Here is a 20,047-nt window from a genome sequence, read left to right as displayed (position 1 = left end):
AAAAGCACATTTTGATGAACAAATCTACAAGACTAGTGTCACCTGATTATGTTTTATTATATATACATGATATATTTAATATTTAAGACAAAACGTCTTTAGTCTAAACTAGTTATAACTTGTAGGAAAGTTATTTTTCTTTCCATCCTCCCTCACCTGCTCCTCAGCTTCCTGTTCCTGTCTACTTGGGTGCGTTGGTGTTCCACCTTCTTGTGCAGGGCTCTCCAGCGTGCCTCCAGCTCGCCGGTCACCACGCCCGCTTCTCTACAGCCCGCCGCCTGCAGCCAGAGCCCCGCCTCCAGTGTTCCACTGAACCGCGCTTTGTTCTCCTCCAGCACGCCGCGCAGTTTCTGTCAGAAAGAAGAAACTTTACATTTCAGAAAGATAACGGACACATTTCCGATCCCACAGAAGAGCAACAGGGAATATGAAGCTAAATTAATTCTAGTTGGAGGTCTCCGCTCGGCTAATAACTCACATCTAAGCCAAGGAACATCATGTACCCCCACAGAAAACAACCCATTCACTTGTATGTAATTGAATCAATTAGGTTTTGAGTGCAATGCACAAAGTACATCATGGGGAGCCCAATAGTCTCCAAATGAGCCGGATGGAACATTGCAAAATGCGCTCTGTCCTCGAGTCGGCTGCTTGTTGGTGAATCACAATTATCCCCCGACGGTCAGAAAGAACACATGTATTCATAAAAATTACCTGGTAGACAGAGAGCTTCTCTGATATCTGCTCCTCAGAATCACCCCCCTCATGCATCTTGGGAAATGAAGTCTCAATGGCTCTCAGCAGGGAGTCTGACCAGGAGCTGTCCTCCTCCAACCGGCACCACACCTGAGACAGACGGAGAAGTGATGACGTCACAAGAGATTTCTCGGCTTTAATTAACTTCAACTGTTGCGGAACTGAAAATCCCTCCCCATGTCATTACAGTATGTTACCATTTAAACACAAGATACATTAATATGATTAAAATAAAGAAATGTCATCATCACATCTTACACACAACATCCTGTGTTGTGGAGACACCTGGAAGATAACATGGTGTAGTGGTGCACTTCAGCCTCTTGTGGCCGAAATGAGTATTACAACAACAAACGTTTTTCCACTTATTTTCACAGATGATTTAGAAAAACCTTTTTTAAACCTGTTATTGTAGTCATAAACAGAAGAGAAAACTATTTAGATTAAGCTTAGTGCAAAAACATATACATATATATATAAAACAACATTAATTCTAACATTTATTTAGCTAATAAATCAGTGGATTCTGTTTTGATAACTGAATATTCTACTTTTTTGTGAATGAGTATTGTGCTTGTGGAATATTCCTTTCTAGTATCAAATGCCAAAGTAAAATCAACTCTGTTTAAATAATCCTCTATTGGTTTATTTCATTCTTAATTACTGCTCTACCTGTAATGTTTCCTGCATCCTGGTTCCTTTCTCCAGCCCACGCTGCTGCAGCCGGGCCCCCTCGCCCTGCAGCGCCATCACTACACCCTCCCACCTCTGGAGGGCGCTCTCTGGGACTCTCGGGGTCAGATCCTGCAGGATTCTTAAATGATGGCCCAAGAACTGGAAGAACTTCTGAAAGCAGAACGTGTAAAGTAAAGAGATGATGATGCTTTTACTTTCTTGAGACACCAAAGCACTCTAAGCTGTATTTCGTCTGCATCTCACAGACCGTGTGACTGCTGAGCTGCTGCTGGAGCTGAGCTCTGTTACGGAGCTCCGCGTCGGGCTGCTGCGCGACACGTTCGGAGCCCAGAGCGAGCAGCTCCTCCAGGCTGTGGACCAGCCGCTCATACTGCTGCTGCAGCTCCACACTGTTCCTCAGCTCCTCACCGCGGGAGTGAACACCACGCAGGGAACTGTCCAGCTCACCCTGCACACAGAGAAGGGATTTCACCATGCATGAGGCAACTGAATGACCACTTATTAAGTATGATCTTTAGGAGGTAAGTTTCCCAAACACCTGACCAAGATATGACATACCTGCAGCTGTGAGGCCTGCTGGATGAGAGAGGCCGGCAGGTGGTGTCGGTCCTCCAGCAGGGAGCTCACCTGCTCCACCTGCTGCTGCAGAGACTCCTGCATCCGAACCACAGCCTGGAGAATAAACACACCAACACTGTGACAAATAAAAACATACCATACTCATACCTACAAACATTACTCATACGCATGAAGCACTCGAGTCAATGCAACACGGACCAGCAGAACATTTCACATTTGTAAATTATAATCAATCATCAAACAGCTGATCTGAAACCACCAAACATCCGCAGCAGTTCATTCAAATCACTCAGATTATTCAGCTTTCTAAAGTGAAATATCTCCATGGAAACAGTACCTGTAGTTGTTTGTTGTGAGTCCCACTGAATTCATTAATATTTTGGTGAACCGTCGCCTGGTTAGAAGTGAAGGCTGCATGCAACTCATTTAGTTGCATCTGTTGGTTAAACACACAGCACTGCTTCTTTAAACTGTTGCATGCAAACACAAAAGGTTATTTGTATTTTAAGACTGCATTTCAAAAGGTTTACAACAATACGGGTAATACAAGTTACAGTGACGTCAGACATCAGGACACACTGGTCACACAGTTCAGAGTACAGCAGAGTGTTCTTGACCTGTCGCTGTGCAATCTCCTCCTGCAGGTGTGTGAGCTGCTTCTCTCTGCTGCTCAGTGCAGCCTGGACCACAGAGAGAACTCTGCACAGATCATCGACACACCGCTGACCACACTCCGACCCCAGGACACGGCTGACCTTTGAACCCTGAGAGGCCAGCTCACTGCCGAGGGGAGCCAGCTCTGCGGACAGACTCTGAAAAGGAATCCAAGTTACATCTGATGATCAGCAGTTTCTTCGATGATACAGGTATTAATCATCGTGACTTCATTTGATGTTTGTCCCGTGATGCGAGTAATATGTGAGTGTTGTCCTCCATGATGGTCTGTTGTGCAGAGTCCCACCTGCAGCTGCAGCAGCCGTGTGTCTCCATGTGTCGTCCCAGCAGGCGAGTGCAGCAGGTGGTTGATGGAGGACAGGGACAGGGACGCTCCATGCAGCACATGAAACAAACGCTCGTCCAGCGTCTGATGGGAGGCGTCCTCAGGGGAGGCGTCCTCAGGGGAGGCGTCCTCAGGGGAGGCGTCCTCAGGGGAGGCCTGGGGACACACAGGTTAGATAAACTATTAACAAAAACTGACACAAGACAAACTGAAGGTGTCAACTGTTACATGACAAACCTGTTCGATCATAACTTCATATTACTCTCCAAACGTTGAGTCGGTAATAATACTGATAATAATTATATTATTGAATCTTCTAAGAGTATTTGGCTCTGACGGTCTTATTATGAGCCAGGAGGAAGAGGAGGAAGCTGATCATTGCTTCATCAGTCTGGCATCTTCTCTCCCATGTTTGTTATTTCCTTCTCTTCTTTAAAAAGTGTAATGTCACATTGTGTGTTCTGTGACGAGCTATGAAGAGAAACAGCATGCAGCACTTCTCTTCTCCAAGACGCCATCCTTTATTTCCCAAACTATGTATAACTTCAATAAATAGAAAGTAACACCCGTGTTAGAAGATAGATATTTTTACCAGATTGGAATAGATAACATTCTTCATCTTCCAAAATCTCTTAAATGGTTTATGATGGTGTCCCTCATCATCGAGAAGACATGGCCCTTTGAGGGGTCCTGACCCGCATGTTGGGAACCTCTGGTCCCAGCACTGTTCAGGGGTCACATGTCCCAACATGCACATTGTATTCTCTGATAAACAGCCACGATGAGGAGCCTGTACCTGAACCAAAGGCTCCGTCGCTGCGAGTCCCACCTCTCTCAGGTGGAGGATGTGAGTTTGGAGCTCTTTCAGGGTTTGTGTGCCAATTATGCTTCCTGCTGTTCCATCACTACGCCTCATAGATGAGTCTGTCACCTTCAGAGGGGGAGGGAGACGGAGACGGAGAGAGAGAGAGGGGGAGACAGAGAGAGAGAGAGGGGGAGAGAGAGAGAGACAGAGAGAGAGAGAGAGAGAGAGAGAGAGAGGAGAGAGAGAGAGAGGGGGAGACAGAGAGAGAGAGACAGAGAGAGAGAGAGACAGAGAGAGAGACAGAGAGAGAGAGAGAGAGAGAGAGACACATCAGAAGTTGGAGACACCCTCGACTCATGAAGCGCTGCGTCTCCGTCACACCAGAGACACAACAAAGAGTCTTCTGCTCATGGAAGCCGATAATCACGGCGAGAACACGATTTTTCTTTTTCTCTTTTGTATTTGAAAAGTGATAATGAAGCACTTCAGCTCTCACGATGGAGGCTCACCTCAGAGGGAGGGAGCAGCCAGCTCTCCTCCAGAGCCAGCAGCCGGCTGTGAAGACCCTCCCACTTCTCCTGAGCAGAGCTCTCCTGCACATCAGCCTCAGCAGGAGGCCACCTGCAGGGAGAGACCACAGTGACACCTGGTCTCACTTCATCTCCTCTATCCGGCTTCCTGTCACAGTATTTCTCACTCATAAGTGGCAAACTAATCTAATTGCAATCTAATCTAACCTCCCTGTTGTGTTACAGATACTCTTTTTTAATTTAACATTTTGGGTCTCAATAAAAAGCACCAAATGACTTATTATAATAACATTTTAAAGAAGAGACACATATGCTAATATATAGAAGAGAGTAATGGTTTGTTACGCTGGCTCCTCTGCGTCCTGGCTGTGGAGTCGAGCTCTGCTGCCCTGCAGGGCGATGGCCTGAGTCAGTCCTCTCTGCTCAGTCAGCTCCTGCTCCAACTCCTGCAGACAAACATCACGTCTGTACTGTAAGCACATCGGCTATTTAAGATCCATTACCTCCACCTCTGATAGGAGTGTGTAAAACATGAGGCATGTCAGACTTCACAGGGGTTGTAGTGTCTCATTGTGGTGCAATAAAGCTGCTGATGCTATTTAAAGACATGACACTGATGCATGGATATTGACTTCAGTGATCCTGAGCGGTCAGTAGAGGCCGGTACCTTCTGCTGCTGCAGGCTGCTCTGTCTGAGCAGTTTGTTTCTCGGGGAGGAGAAGATCTCCTGAACGCTGTTGCTGCGCTGTAACTTAGACTCCGGGTGGAGCTCTGGCTGAGGAACCGACTTCTGAGGAGGAATAGGTGAAGAAGAGACACAGGGAGGAAGGAAAGGAAAAGATCAACACGCTGAAGATGTGTAAGAAATATATGTGATCATCATTTCCCCTCCAGAGCTGAGGACTCGAAGGTTTGACCTGTTACACCTGGAACAATAAAACATTACGAAGGTTCAGCTACTCAAACATTTGCATTTTGCTTACGAAGATTTGAGAGTCAACATCTGCAGGTATGAAACTAAACCGTTTGAGCGGGAGAGGCTTGTGAGCCTGTGAGGGTTTGTTTGCAGACGTGTTAATAATTATCAGGTAGATGTGCCACATGTGACCCGGCTGATGGCAGAGCCCGCCTCAGCGTCTTCTTTAATCCTGTGACTTTGTGTTTGGTTGGAAAGATTATCACTAACTTTGTTCAAACCACACGTGCACGACTTTACATGGTACAGGTTGCATGTACCTGTGTCTCTGTGTGGGTCCTGTCCTCCCCCTGTCTGTCCTGCAGCAGCTGCTGGAAGGAGACCAGGTTGGTCTTCAGGAGCTCCAGTTTGGAGGAGAGCAGCTCCGCCGCTTCCTCCTGCTGCTGCTGCTGCTGCTCAGCCGACATGCCGGCAACCCTCTGCTCGATCTCCAGGAACATCTCCTATACGTTCACACACACATACTTGTGTCAAATCTTTTATTCTTTGAAGAAGGACTTCTGTGCAGAGCAGGGTGCGTACAAATGAATTCAGGTGTGAATACTGCAGGAGGAAGGCTCAATATAAAGTTTAAGTTGATCTGGGTCGTCGAAATGTCGTCAGTTGCTGTTTGTTTGCCCACAAAGCTTCATTCAAATATGACGTGTGACGTGTTTAACTTCTGAAACTTTAATGGAGGCTCCAGTTACGCTCTCTGGGACAGCAGGGGGGGAAGCCTGGGAGGAAAACACCCCACAGAGCTTTGAATGAACGCACCATAATGACGCCTGTGACTAAGTACTGCTTTGAGGTACTTCAGTATTTCCATTCAGGGAGAGTTGTGCAAATATTTAATGTTTTACTTCTGTTACTTTTAATATTCACATTTTATGCATGTTGTCAACACACAAATGTGCTGAATGTGTACAACAGCGTGTGATTATTAAACTACTCTGAACATATGAAAGCAACTAAACAAGAGGTCGTCCAACGATTATGCCTTTTTAAAATGAATGTTAACACTTTGTCTCCTGGTTTGATGGAAGATTTCTTTCTGGAAGCAACAACAACATAAATAAATCTATAAAACAATTAGTCTGGAAGTAACGAAGGCCTCGGCTTTCACTGCTGCGGACTTGTTTTCATGCGTTTGTTTGGTCGTTAGGGAGGTTAAAACTACAACACTTGATGTCTGACATCCAGCCTCGCTGCGCCCGCAATGCAAATACCAGCAGCTGGCATTCAGTGTCTGCGAGTCACTTGTTTAGTCAACAGAGAGACAACTGGTGACATTACTGTGCAACAGATAAAAGCCTTTACAGAGAGTGAGAGTCGCAGCGGATTCTGAAACACAGGAAAATGTTGATAAGAACGCTTTGAGTTAATGTTTAGTGAGACGAGCAGAGTTCAGACTTCAGAGGTAATAAAATCACTGAGACTCCAGATGTCCAGGGATGCTGACAGTAGCCGACATATAGATATACTTTATACAGACAGTTCTCACACACACACACACACACACACACACACACACACGACAAACACTGTGTTCACGTCGTATGTGCGACGGCATCAAACCAACATGGGAACGTTTTAAACCTCTGAGCTGTGAGAACATCCTCAGCATGCAGTTCATTCTCTGTACGTCTGTGGGGAGTTGACATTTGGAAAGATCTGAAGCAGTCAGCAATAATTTGGAAATGATTGATGAGTCACATTTTGCTCCTGAAACGACATTATGCAACTTGAAATGTTTGGAAAGTCCCGTGACTCGACCGGTGACTGAAAGAGACTTTAATTTTGAGGGTTAGAGTTTGATAAAACTTTAAAAATGAATGACTTAAATCCCCACGTGAAGCTTAACATTGAGCTACTTTAGTTTTTTGTTTTAAAACAGTTATAAAGTTATATTTGTTTCAGCGTCATTTAGCCCCGTTTGAACTCACTGCTGATATCCTTTGACCCTGAAACATCCTGGGTAGTGACCTACTTCCCTGGTGGGCGGGGCTTACCTGGCAGGTGAGGAGTTGCCGCTCTACGCTGTCCTGCATGGTGTAGGAACCCGCAGCTACCAGGCTCCTCTGGGCTTTCTGCAGCCACAGCTCCAGCTGGCCCACCCTCTCCAGGCACACATGGAGGACACCTTCACGGGGCCCGGTCCGGGGCTCCTCCGGGGCCTGGGACACAAACACAACACACCCGGCTGAACCTCTCTGCTCCAGGGTCACAGGTAGAGAGGGGGAGGGGGAGAGCTGCACTGTAGCTTTAAGTTGACTCGACCTGAACAGGTTGTAGCTCTAATATTGATCTCAACAGATCATTCTGACCTGTAGCTCCTATTCTCACACCACTTCCAGTCCTGGTTCCCTCCCTCTTATAGTATCTCTTCTCTTTCTTTCCCTCTCTGCTCCACCCACCTGTGGCAGAAACCACTTCCTGGAGCGGTGGCAGGGCTCCAGTGACAGCGACTCTTTTATCGCAGGTGGAGCGAGAGAGAATGACAGAGACACACACGGAGAAAGAAGTGAGGCCTCAGGCTACAGGGAGGGGTGGAGCTGAGCCAGACGGCCGTGTGAGCTGAGTCAGCAGTAAACTCAATACAAACACTTCCCTGCTTCCTCTTCAAACTGTGAATGTTTGTAGCAGTCAACCCTCTGATATTTCGTTTAATCAGAAGTTATTTCTTTTATTCTTTAAACTGTTTTGACCCCTGCTTCCCCCACAATGCATCAAAGGAGCTCTGAACATACAGTTGCCAGGAAACTACTTAGAGTTTTGGCAGGAGGTGAACACCAAGAGTCAACAAACCTGCTTTGTCAGGATTAATCACTCACTAAGCTTTAAAGTGAATATACAGCCCTTACATTTTGTTTTTTACGATAAGTTTGTCTCAAATCAGGAAACATTTCCACTAACTTGTACCTTCAAATGACTTTAATTATCCATTCAAATTAATCAGTTGTGCCTTTGAAATACATAATCATGCTCTTATCTTGTAATTGAACAGTAAGTTTCTTCAGCTCAGTCCATCAGTGAGTTATTTATGTGCAACCGGGTTCCAACTCTGCATCCACTCCTGCACGGTTAGAGGGTTAGGAGGAGGATGCTGCTTTGTGTGTCATGCTGGATCTGGGGCAGCTGCAGGACGCAGGCCCTCAGTGTCCTCCTGCTGCTGCACTCTGCATGTGCATGAGTCTTTGGCCTCTATGTGTGTGTGTGTGTTCTGTGTATATACTGTGCTTGTCTTCAACCCCTATGGGTCATCCCCCCCCCCCCCTCCATGCAAGCCCCCTCTGTCCCTTCATGAGCTCCTTACACAGAGAAAGAGAGACGGAGGAGTCGATCACTGTAGTGGGTTTATTTGTATTTGTGCTCTTGTTTGGATATGTAGACAGAATGGAAAGGCAGAAGTGGAACAATGAACAAGTACAGCACATGCCATGTAAAGTAAGACATCTCAGTATTTCTACTTCCAGGTGAAAACCTTTTGTATCTCCAAAAATTGCACCTTCTTGGGCGTTTTTACTGTTCTTAGATTTATATTGATGAATAAGCCTTAAAATAAATATCTTGCACATGAGCAAGTTATTTTCTTTTGTTATTTGAGTACAATTACGTTACATTTGGAGTTACATGGTTGTCACCTGCCAACAGTAGCGTGTTAATCAGTAATCATGTCAAACCAGTGCATTTTCATGGCCAACAGTCGTCTTAAAAAAGGTAACTTTAGAGTGAAAGTAAATATGCAGATTGATAACAAAGCGGGAATCTTTCTCCACACTCTCCTGCTGCCAGGCAGTGACTGGGCAATTCATAATTACTCAGTTAATCAATCAACTCTGTAAACAACAATTTATTATCATGTTCAGCTTATGAAAATTCAAATAGCAGATGAACGTAAGCAAGCAAGTTTATTTTAACAAATATGCTCTGCATTTGCCGTTAAATTAGCTCAGATAGTAAATGAAAGGGCATAAAACACTATTTTAAAACACCATTCCCTATATGATACATTATAAAACATGGTTCACAACATATGTCTATTAGTACACTTTGTTTCTGCCTTTTATAAAAACATTAAACCATCAGAATTAAGGTCCATGCAAAAGCTTATTACAGACCAAAAACCATCCACACCACATGCTAAACACCATCAGTCTGCCATCTTTGGTACAATAGTAACAGTCACTCATAACACTGTCATGGGGACGCTGGGAGAGCTCTGTAGTCCTCCATGTAAACACACCAGTAAGTATGTTTGGCACAGATCTGATTTAATGACTTAGTCCTGTCCTCTCTTTTATTTCTCATAATGCAGAAAGAAACACGGCTTCATATTTCCAATGTAAACACACTTTCTGAACTGTTTGAAGCCGACATCAGTAATTCTTTGCCATGTAAATGCACTGAGGGTTGAGACATTTGGAGAAGAACCTGAAGGTCCAGGCTTGGTGCTACAATAGTTCAGGTGCTCGAGACTTGGTTTTAGAAAAATGAGTTCCACAAAAGAGTTCTGGAGGAAACGGTTCAAAAGCAAGTTCCAAGTCTCGTTCTACAAGGATTCTAGAGGACACAAGAAGAAGGTGCTCTACGTTCGGTTCTAGAAGACGTGAGGCGTGCGTAGGTTTGATTTTTGGCAAAAGCATTGGTTCTAGAAAGCTCTACAAGACATAATGAGCTCTAGATCTGAGTGTAGAAGAAGAAGAAGAAGGGGTTGTAGACTTTGGTCGAGAAGAATTAAGGAGTCCAGAGCTTGTTCTAGAAGATAAAGCCTTGATATCTAGGCTTCTAGAATGCATTGGGAGTTATATTGTTCAATCTAGAAGACGTATATCTACAATAGGTTGTAATGTCTCTAGACTTGTGTTGAGGACAAGTGGGAGTTATAGACTGTTTGTTCTTGTAGAACGGGGAGATCTTAAGTTTCCTCTATTAGATTCTAAATGTCTTAAAATCTAGAGGAGCTCTAAAGTTGGCTCTAGACGAAGTTGGGAAATCTATAATGGGCTGTAAACATTTGTGTTCTAGGCTTGGTTCTAGAAGGAATGACAGGTCTGAACAGAAGGGGGCTTCTAGAAGAAGTTCTGGGCTATCCGATTGGTTTAGGAGTAAATGACAGTTCTTGGATTGGAAATAATTCGAGAAATAATCGTAAATCTAAGGCTGATTCTAGAAGAAGCAGTGGAATCTAGAAAAAGCTGGACATTCAATGCTTTTAGATCAAGAAGAAGTGAGAAGTTCTAGCAATACAAGTTCTAGATCTAAGAGATTACACATCTCCGCTCAGGCCCGGAGGAGGATTTGGAGACGTCTATGGTGGAGGTTGTGTTTACCATGCTCTCAGGCAGTGACTGAGTTTTGACTGTGCCGAGGGGTTTTGATAAAGCTTCAGACGAACTTGCTTCTGGGGTGTCAGTGGGGCGCTCAACATCCTGAAGAAACATGAGCAGGGTTAGAAGATCAGTCAGGTCAGTCAGTTAAACACATGGATCATTTAGTCTACAGGGTTACTAAGAGTCACACAGTTACTGAAACACTTTGTTACGGAATTATATTAAATGTTATTGACACGTTTGTTTTATGTTATCATGTATAACTGCTGTAATGTAAAACAAATTCAATGGCTCTTATTGGTGGTTTTCAATACTGAACACTTACAAAGAACAACAACATAACATCCACTGTACTCATATTTAGTGACGGCAATTTCGTTGTTGGAAACGTAGCTAGGTTGCAATACAAGCGAAGAGAACAAGGAAGTTCTGTTTTGTTTGGTTTAAAACTTTATTTACACAATGGAACTGACAACAGACGTAGGAAGTTCTGTTTTTCAGAGGCTTCTAGAGTACTTGCGCCTCCTGGAGGCTGAGACTAGAAACCCAAAGTGAAATAGCCTGTAGTTCTTCCTCGCATCCAACTACGTCACGGTGACTTCCACTGACGGCGCTGGATGCAGGAAGAACAACATAGCACGCACTGAGGAATGTACTTCTTCAATCCACTACACTGATTGGACATCCACATAAAAGGTTTCCCCTTTTACAGCACACATGGATGTTCTTTTTGGAGCTTTATGGAATCTCAGGTTTGGATACAGAGGATAGACTTGTTATTAGGATCAAGTCATTGTTGGTTTTGGTCTTTTGATTTGTTGCCAATATGAAAATAGAGACTTATCCTATTAAAAAAACCCAGAGAATGAACCATTTCAATAGGAGCCAATGAGGATGTTGGACAGTGTTGAGAGTTGAGTTACCTGTCTGTCTTCTCTGCTCTGATCAGTGGAACCTTCAGACTCATCTGGGATACCCAAAGGTACCTAACACCAACAAGGACACACGTTTAAAAAAATCTATCGAACAACCAAACCAACATGTTGAAAGGCTGAAAGAGAGAACAATGTTTGTAACATTTGACGAGAAAACAGAATGAATTCATCTACAGTGATGTCACACAGACTACAAATGCTGTTCAACACTGCTCTCTAGAGGCAGAACAAAATCCAGAAACACATGTGCAGGGAGGTTGAAGTAGAGAAGAAGGAATTGAAGAGAAGTATTAGGGATGAGGAGAGGGTTTGTGGAAGCAGCTGATATGATAAGTAGGGAGATGGTAGCAGAGGTGAAGGAGCTCAAGGCCAGCAGTGACGTGGAGAACAGAGTGACCCAGGTCAAAAAAAAGGTCAGATCTTTGTCATATAGCCAAAGAAAATGCTTTAATTGGAAATAGATTGTTGGGATTTGGGCCATTTGGTCTCAGGTGTATTATCAACCTAAAATAATTAGTTAGCTTTAGATATTTGCCTTTAATTTGTTCTAAAACTCATTACCTTGTACATTGTAAATATTTGACCTTGGGTCGCAAAGAACTCCAGGGGAAAAAAGAGAGATGACCAAAAGGACAGAGAAAAAATGGATGAAATGATTTTCCACTGCGGCTCTATCCTATCGATCTTCTTTACCTCTGGCGAAGCAGCCAGGAAAGCATCCCAGAGCCACCATAAAACACCTGCTCCACCTTCTTCCACTCTCTGCTCCTCACTCCCTTCTCTCTCCCTGGCTTCTTCAGCCTGGAGCACTCCTTGATGCTCCCTCTGCTGACACGGAAACACGCTAATGTGGAAAGTCACACGGGGGGGGGGGGGGGGGGGGGAGGTGCACTGCAAAAGTGCACCTGGGACACTGAGCTGCAAGCTGGACCCTCGGCTGCTGACGCTCATCATTGTTTTCTTTTACACTAAAACCAGCTTTAATGTATGTTTTGAAGCGTGTTATTGTCTTTCCTCTCTGGCATAAAGATTATAATTACGACAGGAGGAGCTGCAGATCGGAGTATGGCAGAAGCTACGTTTCACTTTCACAATTGCACGGGAAGACTTGAAGAGAGCGCTATATATATATATATATATATATATATATATATATATATATATATATATATATATATATATATATATATATAATATATATATATATATATATATATATGTCCCAAACTTGTCCACTGATTTCAATGAAATTGGGTAAAAAGAAAAAGCTTTGGAAAAATAAAATAATATGCTTTTGGTTAATGCAGATCAAGATTTCTTAACACTGAAGAAAAATAAATACAATTTAAGTTCAATGGTTTATTTAATAACATTATGTCAAATTCAAATATTGTAATATATTTGAATAATTATGATCTAAATTCATCCTGACATATTTGAAAATCTGGGATCGCCGCTAGAATCTCACTCTCGTCTTCCTGCAGAGCAAACCCCAAACTTCAGCTCAATGTCCCCTGTCTGCACTTTTAACAGTGTACTCATAATAATTTGCAATAGAAACATAAGTATTAAGCATGCAGGGAAAAAAACACAACACTTGCAAAATGTTAAACAACTTTGTTAAAAACACACGGAGGCTTTAGTTAGCAGACATGTTAGTACCAATCATTCTACAACCAAAACCCAAAACCCACAACCCAAAACCCAGCTCCTACTACCCACTGACATTAAGTTCATGTAGTTCAGAGGATGTAAAGACAGTGTTCAAAACATCAGTTTGGTTGTTTCTTTTAGTATTTAAAAGTAAGTAAATAATCTACAGCACCTTCCTGTGCTGAACAACATAAAGCAGGCGGAAGGCTCCCTGGCTTCCTTACCTGAGTCCATTCAGGGGACTGTCTCTGTTCAGGCGAGGACTGCTCCACAGTCTGCAGCGACGCTCCAGACTGCTGCAGAACGTCCTCTTTAACGTGGACAATTCGGATGTGACCCTTTTCTTTGTCTTCCTTCTGAAAAACAGCACAAATTACAGTTTTTTAAATAATTGATTATCTCTTGTTTTTACACACGATGACTAATCTTCACATCATTTCGGCAATATAGGATTTTAAGTCACCTAAACAATGTACTTTAACTACTGTCGCAGTCTCTGTACAACACTTTGGATACGACTGAAAGAGCTTTTTAAGTAGTTAACAAAGTCAAAGATTTTAAACTCCTCAAACAGACAACATTTAAAGGAATAGTTTAGCCCAAAATCAGAAATACATATTTAGCTTCAGAGCTATTTATCAATCGAGATAGTTTTGGTGCGAGTTGCTGAGTGTTGGAGATGTCGGTCTTCTCTCAAATATAATGTAACAAGACGGCTTGTGATGCTCAAAGTGCCAAATAAATACATTTGAAGAACTCAACAGCAATGTCTCTTTCCAGAAATGTTACTGAAGATAATCCACAGACCTTGCTATGAGCCATTTCCATTAGGAATATCTTTTCACTACCGTATCACAGCGCAGAAGGAAGCGTGCGTCTACTCATGGAAGAGAGGTTTGTGATTGTGAGGGCGCGAGATGTAAACATCACTAGCCTCCTCGGCTGAGCTGTAACGTTGGGGAGCCTCTCGTGCATAGGTAGATGGACGCTTCCTTTTCATTTGGACAATGAATCAAACTCACCTCAGCATCCTCTGAAGTGGATTTCAGAAGTTGAGGCCCAGAGGTCATCTGCTGAAGAGACAGAGCTTTGGTTTGGACCGGAGTCAGAGGCTGCTGGATGAACAGTGCAGGGATCTTCTACAGGAAGAGGAAAGAAGAAGGTTCAGTGAAGGCCACTTCTAGTTTAAGTACCTGACTGACTGACTGACTGACCTTCTCCAGTTCCAGCAGCAGAGTCTGGAGCTGGTCCACGACAGTAAAGACGATCAGAGTCTCTTCAGCGTTCTCTGGAAGACAGAGGCCGGGTTTACACTTCTGGATCTCAGCTACAGTTCTCCTCATGGTCAGGATCTTCTGCTCAACAACCTGAACACACAAGAAGGGAGTTACAGATTATCTTTGGTGTTACTGTGGAGCTTCAGAAACTTAAAGCAAACCTCCACTGTTGTTGGAGGCCCTTATCACTACATCAGATTCACTCGTGATTTCAGTCTTTTCTAACACCAACAAACACACCACGTTCATAATGTAGTTTATAAAAAACATTATTTTCTCGCCACGTCTCACCTTGAGGCTTTCTTCTCTGGGACTGGGGAAAGTCTCTGGAGACGATAATACCGTCTTGATCTCAGCCACATCACTCTCCATCCGCCTGACTTCAGTCTCAATGGCCTCCACCTCCTACACAGCAAGAGATCACACAATATATGTCACCAGTTACAACACAGATACGTACATGAGCAGATGGGGGAGCAACATATGAGGTAACATCTGTCGAAAGAGTTGTGATGCGAGTCTCACGTCAGCAGCGTGGCCCAGGTGAGACAGAGGAACAGTGAAGCCGTCTTGCACGGTGGCCACTTGCTGATCGGTTTCGACCAGTTGTTCCTGGAGAGTTGTGACGTCGCAAACCTGCGACATTTCGTTCAAGACCGAGCTGAAGCCCTGCAGAGTCGTTCGGATCTGTGCCGAGTCATCCAACACCATCTGCAACACAAGACAGACAGGAACGTGTGTTGGTAAACATGTTGGATTATGAGACCCTGGATTCTTTACTTGTTTTGTGTCACTTTGTAATATTGTTTTTGTTTTGGATCTCTTTGCAGTTATTTTTGTGTTTCTTTGTGTTCAGTCTGTCTCTTCCCAGGTGAAGACCAGGAGGGCCCGCTCAGTGATCGATCCATGAATGAAATACATAAAGTTCTGTAGAAAGTGTAGAAAGGTCAGACCACAGGTCGGTGCACCAACCTGCAGAGTGTGAACATGGCTGCTCAGACATTTAGCCGTGGTGTAGGTGCAGGGGGTGGCGAGCCACGACTTGGCCTCAACCCTCCAGCTGTTAGAGCTGCTGATCATCTCCTGATGTTGCTGAAGCCACGTTGGGATCTGACCAGAATCACAAACAAAGATTTGTTTAGAACCTTAAACAAGAAACCAACTGTGTGTGAAAAGCTCTGACACACTTACACTCACTAACTTGGAGGTTTAATTGGAAAGAGCACCTTCTGAGTCAGACATGATTAATCACAGCACATAAATGACACAACAAAGGGATGTTTGCATTATTAATGTTTCCTAACGAGTGCTGACTATCAGATGTTTGTCAGTTCTAGGTTGCGTGAATTACACATTTGTTGTCACCAAACAAACCTGGAGACACAGCAGCTTATAATTATGACACACTGGCAGTTTCACATGTGAACAAGCAGACTGGAGGGATATGAAGTCCTTCTGACCTTGCTGATGAGGGTTGTCCTCTGCTCCGCCTGTTTGGCCAGGTTGGAGTGGAGCTGCTGCACCTCCACAAGTCTCTCAGTGAGCGTTAGCGCCTCCTGTGGCTTCTCCAGGTCCTGCATGTCCACCTCCAGCGCCGCCAGACACGAGTGCCACACGTCCAACTCATCCCACACACGCTGAGCACAGACGCACAATCATACAGAAAGTTACTGATTTATTCAGTCAGGACATTGTGCTCCATGTACGGCGGACATTATAACCAAAACACAATTAATACATCGCCTTGACTTCTAGTTTTTAAACAGCATTACATTTCTTAGTTTTAATCTAGTGTCTGTGATAAAACAGACTTCAGAGTCAGGTCCACTACGCACCTTCTGAGTGAACTTTGCTTGAGTCACGTTGGGGCTTCTCTGTTCAAGTCTTTTCTGAACCGACATCAGGCCGGCCTGGATCTCAGACATCTTTGCCCCGAGCCTGTGGACGGGACCGCTCTTCTCCACCGCCTCTCCCACCTGACAGATCAATCAAGTACAAACATCAACATACAGTAAAGCAAAGATCTAGAAAACTCTGGGGTTTGTTTTTGCCCCAAACATTTAATTATCGATCTTTTTCTTCTTGTCTAAACAATTAAAAATGCAAGAGTGTGTTACTGGTTAGTTTATTGTGTGTCCAGCGTTATGAACAGTGTCCGTATGTAATCTAGACGCCAGGCTATTTCCTTCTTTATTATTCTTTTACTTTAATCATTTTGGAGCCGTAGACAGATGTAATCCAACTACTTTACTTTTCCATACTTTGTTTTCTGTGGTTCATCGTGTTCATTGCTAAAAAAAACAAAATGAATTCTTCAGATTTCCATCACTTATGATACAATCAAAGCCTCGTGTACCTTTACTTCTACTTGCTGCAGCGATTGTGTGACCTCCTGCAGCTGGCCTTCGATCTCCACCGGGACCCGAGTGCACATGTCGGAGTATTTCATCTTCAGGCTCTCCATGATGCGCTGCAGCAAAGCCTTCTGGTTACACAGCTGGCTGTGAACCTCCTACAGAAAGAGACGAGAGTTGTGTCGATCAATCGGCGTTGTTAAGGGACAACATGAAAAACAAATCCACTTTCCTTTAAGCAACAACATCGGCAACATTTATGTCACAAAGGGTGTAAATTGTATGTTATCTTGCAGTCTTTCAGAATAAAAGGACGCAGACATTGTTCTTATCTACATCTCTCACTGAACAGACTGCTTGTCAGCTCTCTCCTGTGCTGCTTTCATCACACACAGTCTACCTCTTCAAAGTTCTTCAATTCCACAATAGGTAAAAGTGAACGGACTTCACCTCAACAAGATTCTACCTCACAATAACATCCTGCATTAAATACAAAAACCTGTTCAAATGTGCAAGAGAGTACAGATGAGACTACCTGGGTCTGAATACGTCCGATGCTCTGCTGAAGAGGGAGGTGCATCTCGTTATCACTATGGGAAACAGAGCACCCGCGTGTGTGTGTGTGTGTGTGTGTGTGTGTGTGTGTGTGTGTGATACAAAGAATGGGAGGAAGAGAGGGTATGGGGAGACGTTTCTTTTTGCATGAGAGAGCGGGACATGCTGAGTGCAAAGTGTGTGAGTGAATATGCGTGTGTGTGTGTGTGTGTGTTCTTGTATGTCTGTCTGTGTGAGGACCATTTTGCGTTTTAGGAAATGGAGACGTTAGGACGACAAAAGTCTGTACATTTTAGGAAAGTATGTACACAACATGAAAGTCAGGACATTTTAAGAAAGTCTTTGCATTCTAGGAAGATGAGGACATTTCTGTAAACTGAGGACAGGTCCTCACTTCTTGAAAGGGCTGTTTTCGGGTTAAGACTTGGTTACGATTAGATTTACAATGAGGTTAAGGACTACAGATTATATTATGTCCATGTGTGCCCTAAAGTATGAGAAATGTGTATGTGTGCATGGAATGACTTGGCTACAAAGGCCACCTGGAAGATCCACTTACAACACTGAACAAAAGGTGTCTGGTACAAGAGGAGGGGTGAGGGGGTGTGTGTGTGTGTGTGTGTGTGTGTGTGTGTGTGTGTGTGTGTGTGTGTGTGTGTGTGTGTGTGTGTGTGTTTTGATAGAAAGCTGGATGGGGAGATGTTGGCCTCTGTTCAGGTTTCGGGACAAAGGGCAGAGTGATTCTGCGGGTTGGTGGGTTCACAGTGAACACCAAACACCACTGAACAGCGACCGGGCCGGAGGCCAAGCCAACCGTTAGATTCAGACGTTTCATATTTGCTGGACCGATGCGCCAAACTGTCAACAGCCTCTTTCTCATAACTTCTAAAAGCTTTAGCTCGACAGATCGGAGGAGCGTGGTGAATTGAAAAAGGATTTTTAACCGTCTTTTCACATATTCAACGTAATTATTGAGACCACAACCTATTGAAAACGTGTCATTTACTTACAGTAGTTGAGCTTCATTCATAAACACAAACACAGTTTTGACACAGACTACCCACCGTATCATAATGTTTATAATGCGTTATGATGCAGTGTGTAGCGGTCGCTGAATGTTACAACAAGTGTGTTTCATGTGCAGTTTATAAAAATAGCACTGAGCTATAATGTTGTTAGAGTGAGTACAAATGCATCATTGTTTTCAGATCAGATGATGAAACTGTTCTCTCTCATTAGAGACTCATTATTTTCTGGCTGGAGGGAGCGACACTTGACCTCTGAGCGCACGCTGATGTGTTGTTTAGAGGAAGGACCTCTGTGAGATCTGGAGGTTCTTCAGAGGGTCCGCTTGCTTATTGAGAAACGCTTTTAAAATGTACTATTTTATTTTGGTACAGCGTCATGCTCTATAAATCATGTCCTATGTTTTTTTTGCCAAGACTAGTGCAGAGCTAATTGAACATCTTGTTGCAATGTACTGGTATTAGTTATTAGCACGGTAGCATAACATGAATGAAGTGGTTCAACAGTGATGTTATAGAATGTATGAACACACCCACCACATGGAAGGAACGATTATGTTACAAGTACAAAGAGGAAGTCCCACCTGAAGCTCCTCCGTGCTTCTGCTCTGCTGCATCTCTGACAGAAGACCATCTGCAGCCTCCAGCCACACCCGGACGCCCTGCATCTCCTCACAAACCTTCTCTCTCTCCTGCAGTTCCCTCCTGGCTGCCTTCAAACCCTCCCTGCTCCTCTGCTTCACACTGTGCAAACACACAAACACATACGTCAGACAATTCAAACAATAATTGAACAACTTTGTAGCCTCTTACCTTAGATCCATGAAAGTTTGCGTTGAGAATAAAATCCACGATTAAATTCAAAGCACAGAGCGTCATGGCAGTTAAAGTACTGCCGGTCTAAATGTATTTAAATACTGCACAACCTCAGAGGCCCTGCAGTCCATGTCTGACCCACTTTCCTCGGATTGCTTATTCTGGCGTGACGGGGCTTATGGGTAATTGAGTTTTTTGTTTTGTCTTGGAAATAAAAGAAATTGCCTTGATTTCAATTTTACAAGAGTCATTATCATTATGAATGGAGTTAATTTATACATAAACAAAAGAGCACTGGGAGGTTTATAAGACAAGCATCTGTGCAGCGACTGTTGGGCTGAAGTCTTCAGCCATATTAACGTAAATAAAGTTATGAAGTGCAGCTCAAACACCATCTTACCCGACGTATCGACCCTGCATCGCTTGCAGCTGCTGGCAGAGCGGAGCTGCGGGAGCCTGCTCCAGGTGGGCGGGGACGCCCAGCAGCCTGGCAGTGCGCAGTTCTAGTGCGGACAGGGCTCGATGTTCGCAGTCCAGTCTGTCCTGGTACTGTTCCCAGGACTGCAACAGGTCCTGAAGGTCCTCCGTGGAGGCCTTCATCCGGGAGCCATCAGGATGCTCCGCCTCCACCTGCTCCAGGAGAGCGGTGGTCTTCTCCACCTGAAGAGGGGCAGGCACACAGTCTTAATAATACTTCATAGTAATATGCGCACACAGAGTAATGTAAAATGAATATGCAGTGGCATTTATGAGATAAAATTCTGAATTGAAATGTGAT

General features: G+C 44.0%; 1 protein-coding gene across 1 annotated transcript in view; it reads right to left on the bottom strand.

Moving 5' to 3' along the window:
* syne2b (spectrin repeat containing, nuclear envelope 2b) overlaps positions 1 to 20,047 on the bottom strand; it is a 109,176-nt gene that overhangs the window by 27,187 nt on the left and 61,942 nt on the right. Inside the window, 28 exon segments of the mRNA XM_029426837.1 lie at positions 157 to 350; positions 715 to 846; positions 1,429 to 1,602; positions 1,700 to 1,900; positions 2,011 to 2,124; positions 2,369 to 2,467; positions 2,649 to 2,843; positions 2,993 to 3,187; positions 3,828 to 3,962; positions 4,346 to 4,457; positions 4,712 to 4,812; positions 5,034 to 5,156; positions 5,603 to 5,785; positions 7,334 to 7,498; positions 10,586 to 10,753; positions 11,578 to 11,640; positions 12,283 to 12,414; positions 13,467 to 13,598; positions 14,265 to 14,381; positions 14,457 to 14,609; positions 14,811 to 14,924; positions 15,045 to 15,230; positions 15,492 to 15,629; positions 15,980 to 16,156; positions 16,355 to 16,495; positions 16,876 to 17,031; positions 19,038 to 19,197; positions 19,670 to 19,929. Of these exon segments, the coding sequence (XP_029282697.1) occupies positions 157 to 350; positions 715 to 846; positions 1,429 to 1,602; positions 1,700 to 1,900; positions 2,011 to 2,124; positions 2,369 to 2,467; positions 2,649 to 2,843; positions 2,993 to 3,187; positions 3,828 to 3,962; positions 4,346 to 4,457; positions 4,712 to 4,812; positions 5,034 to 5,156; positions 5,603 to 5,785; positions 7,334 to 7,498; positions 10,586 to 10,753; positions 11,578 to 11,640; positions 12,283 to 12,414; positions 13,467 to 13,598; positions 14,265 to 14,381; positions 14,457 to 14,609; positions 14,811 to 14,924; positions 15,045 to 15,230; positions 15,492 to 15,629; positions 15,980 to 16,156; positions 16,355 to 16,495; positions 16,876 to 17,031; positions 19,038 to 19,197; positions 19,670 to 19,929 (4,220 nt within the window).

Source organism: Cottoperca gobio, unplaced genomic scaffold (genome assembly GCF_900634415.1).
Source record: "Cottoperca gobio unplaced genomic scaffold, fCotGob3.1 fCotGob3_245arrow_ctg1, whole genome shotgun sequence".
Lineage (NCBI taxonomy): Eukaryota > Metazoa > Chordata > Actinopteri > Perciformes > Bovichtidae > Cottoperca > Cottoperca gobio.
This window is presented reverse-complemented; position numbering and strand designations above follow the sequence as displayed.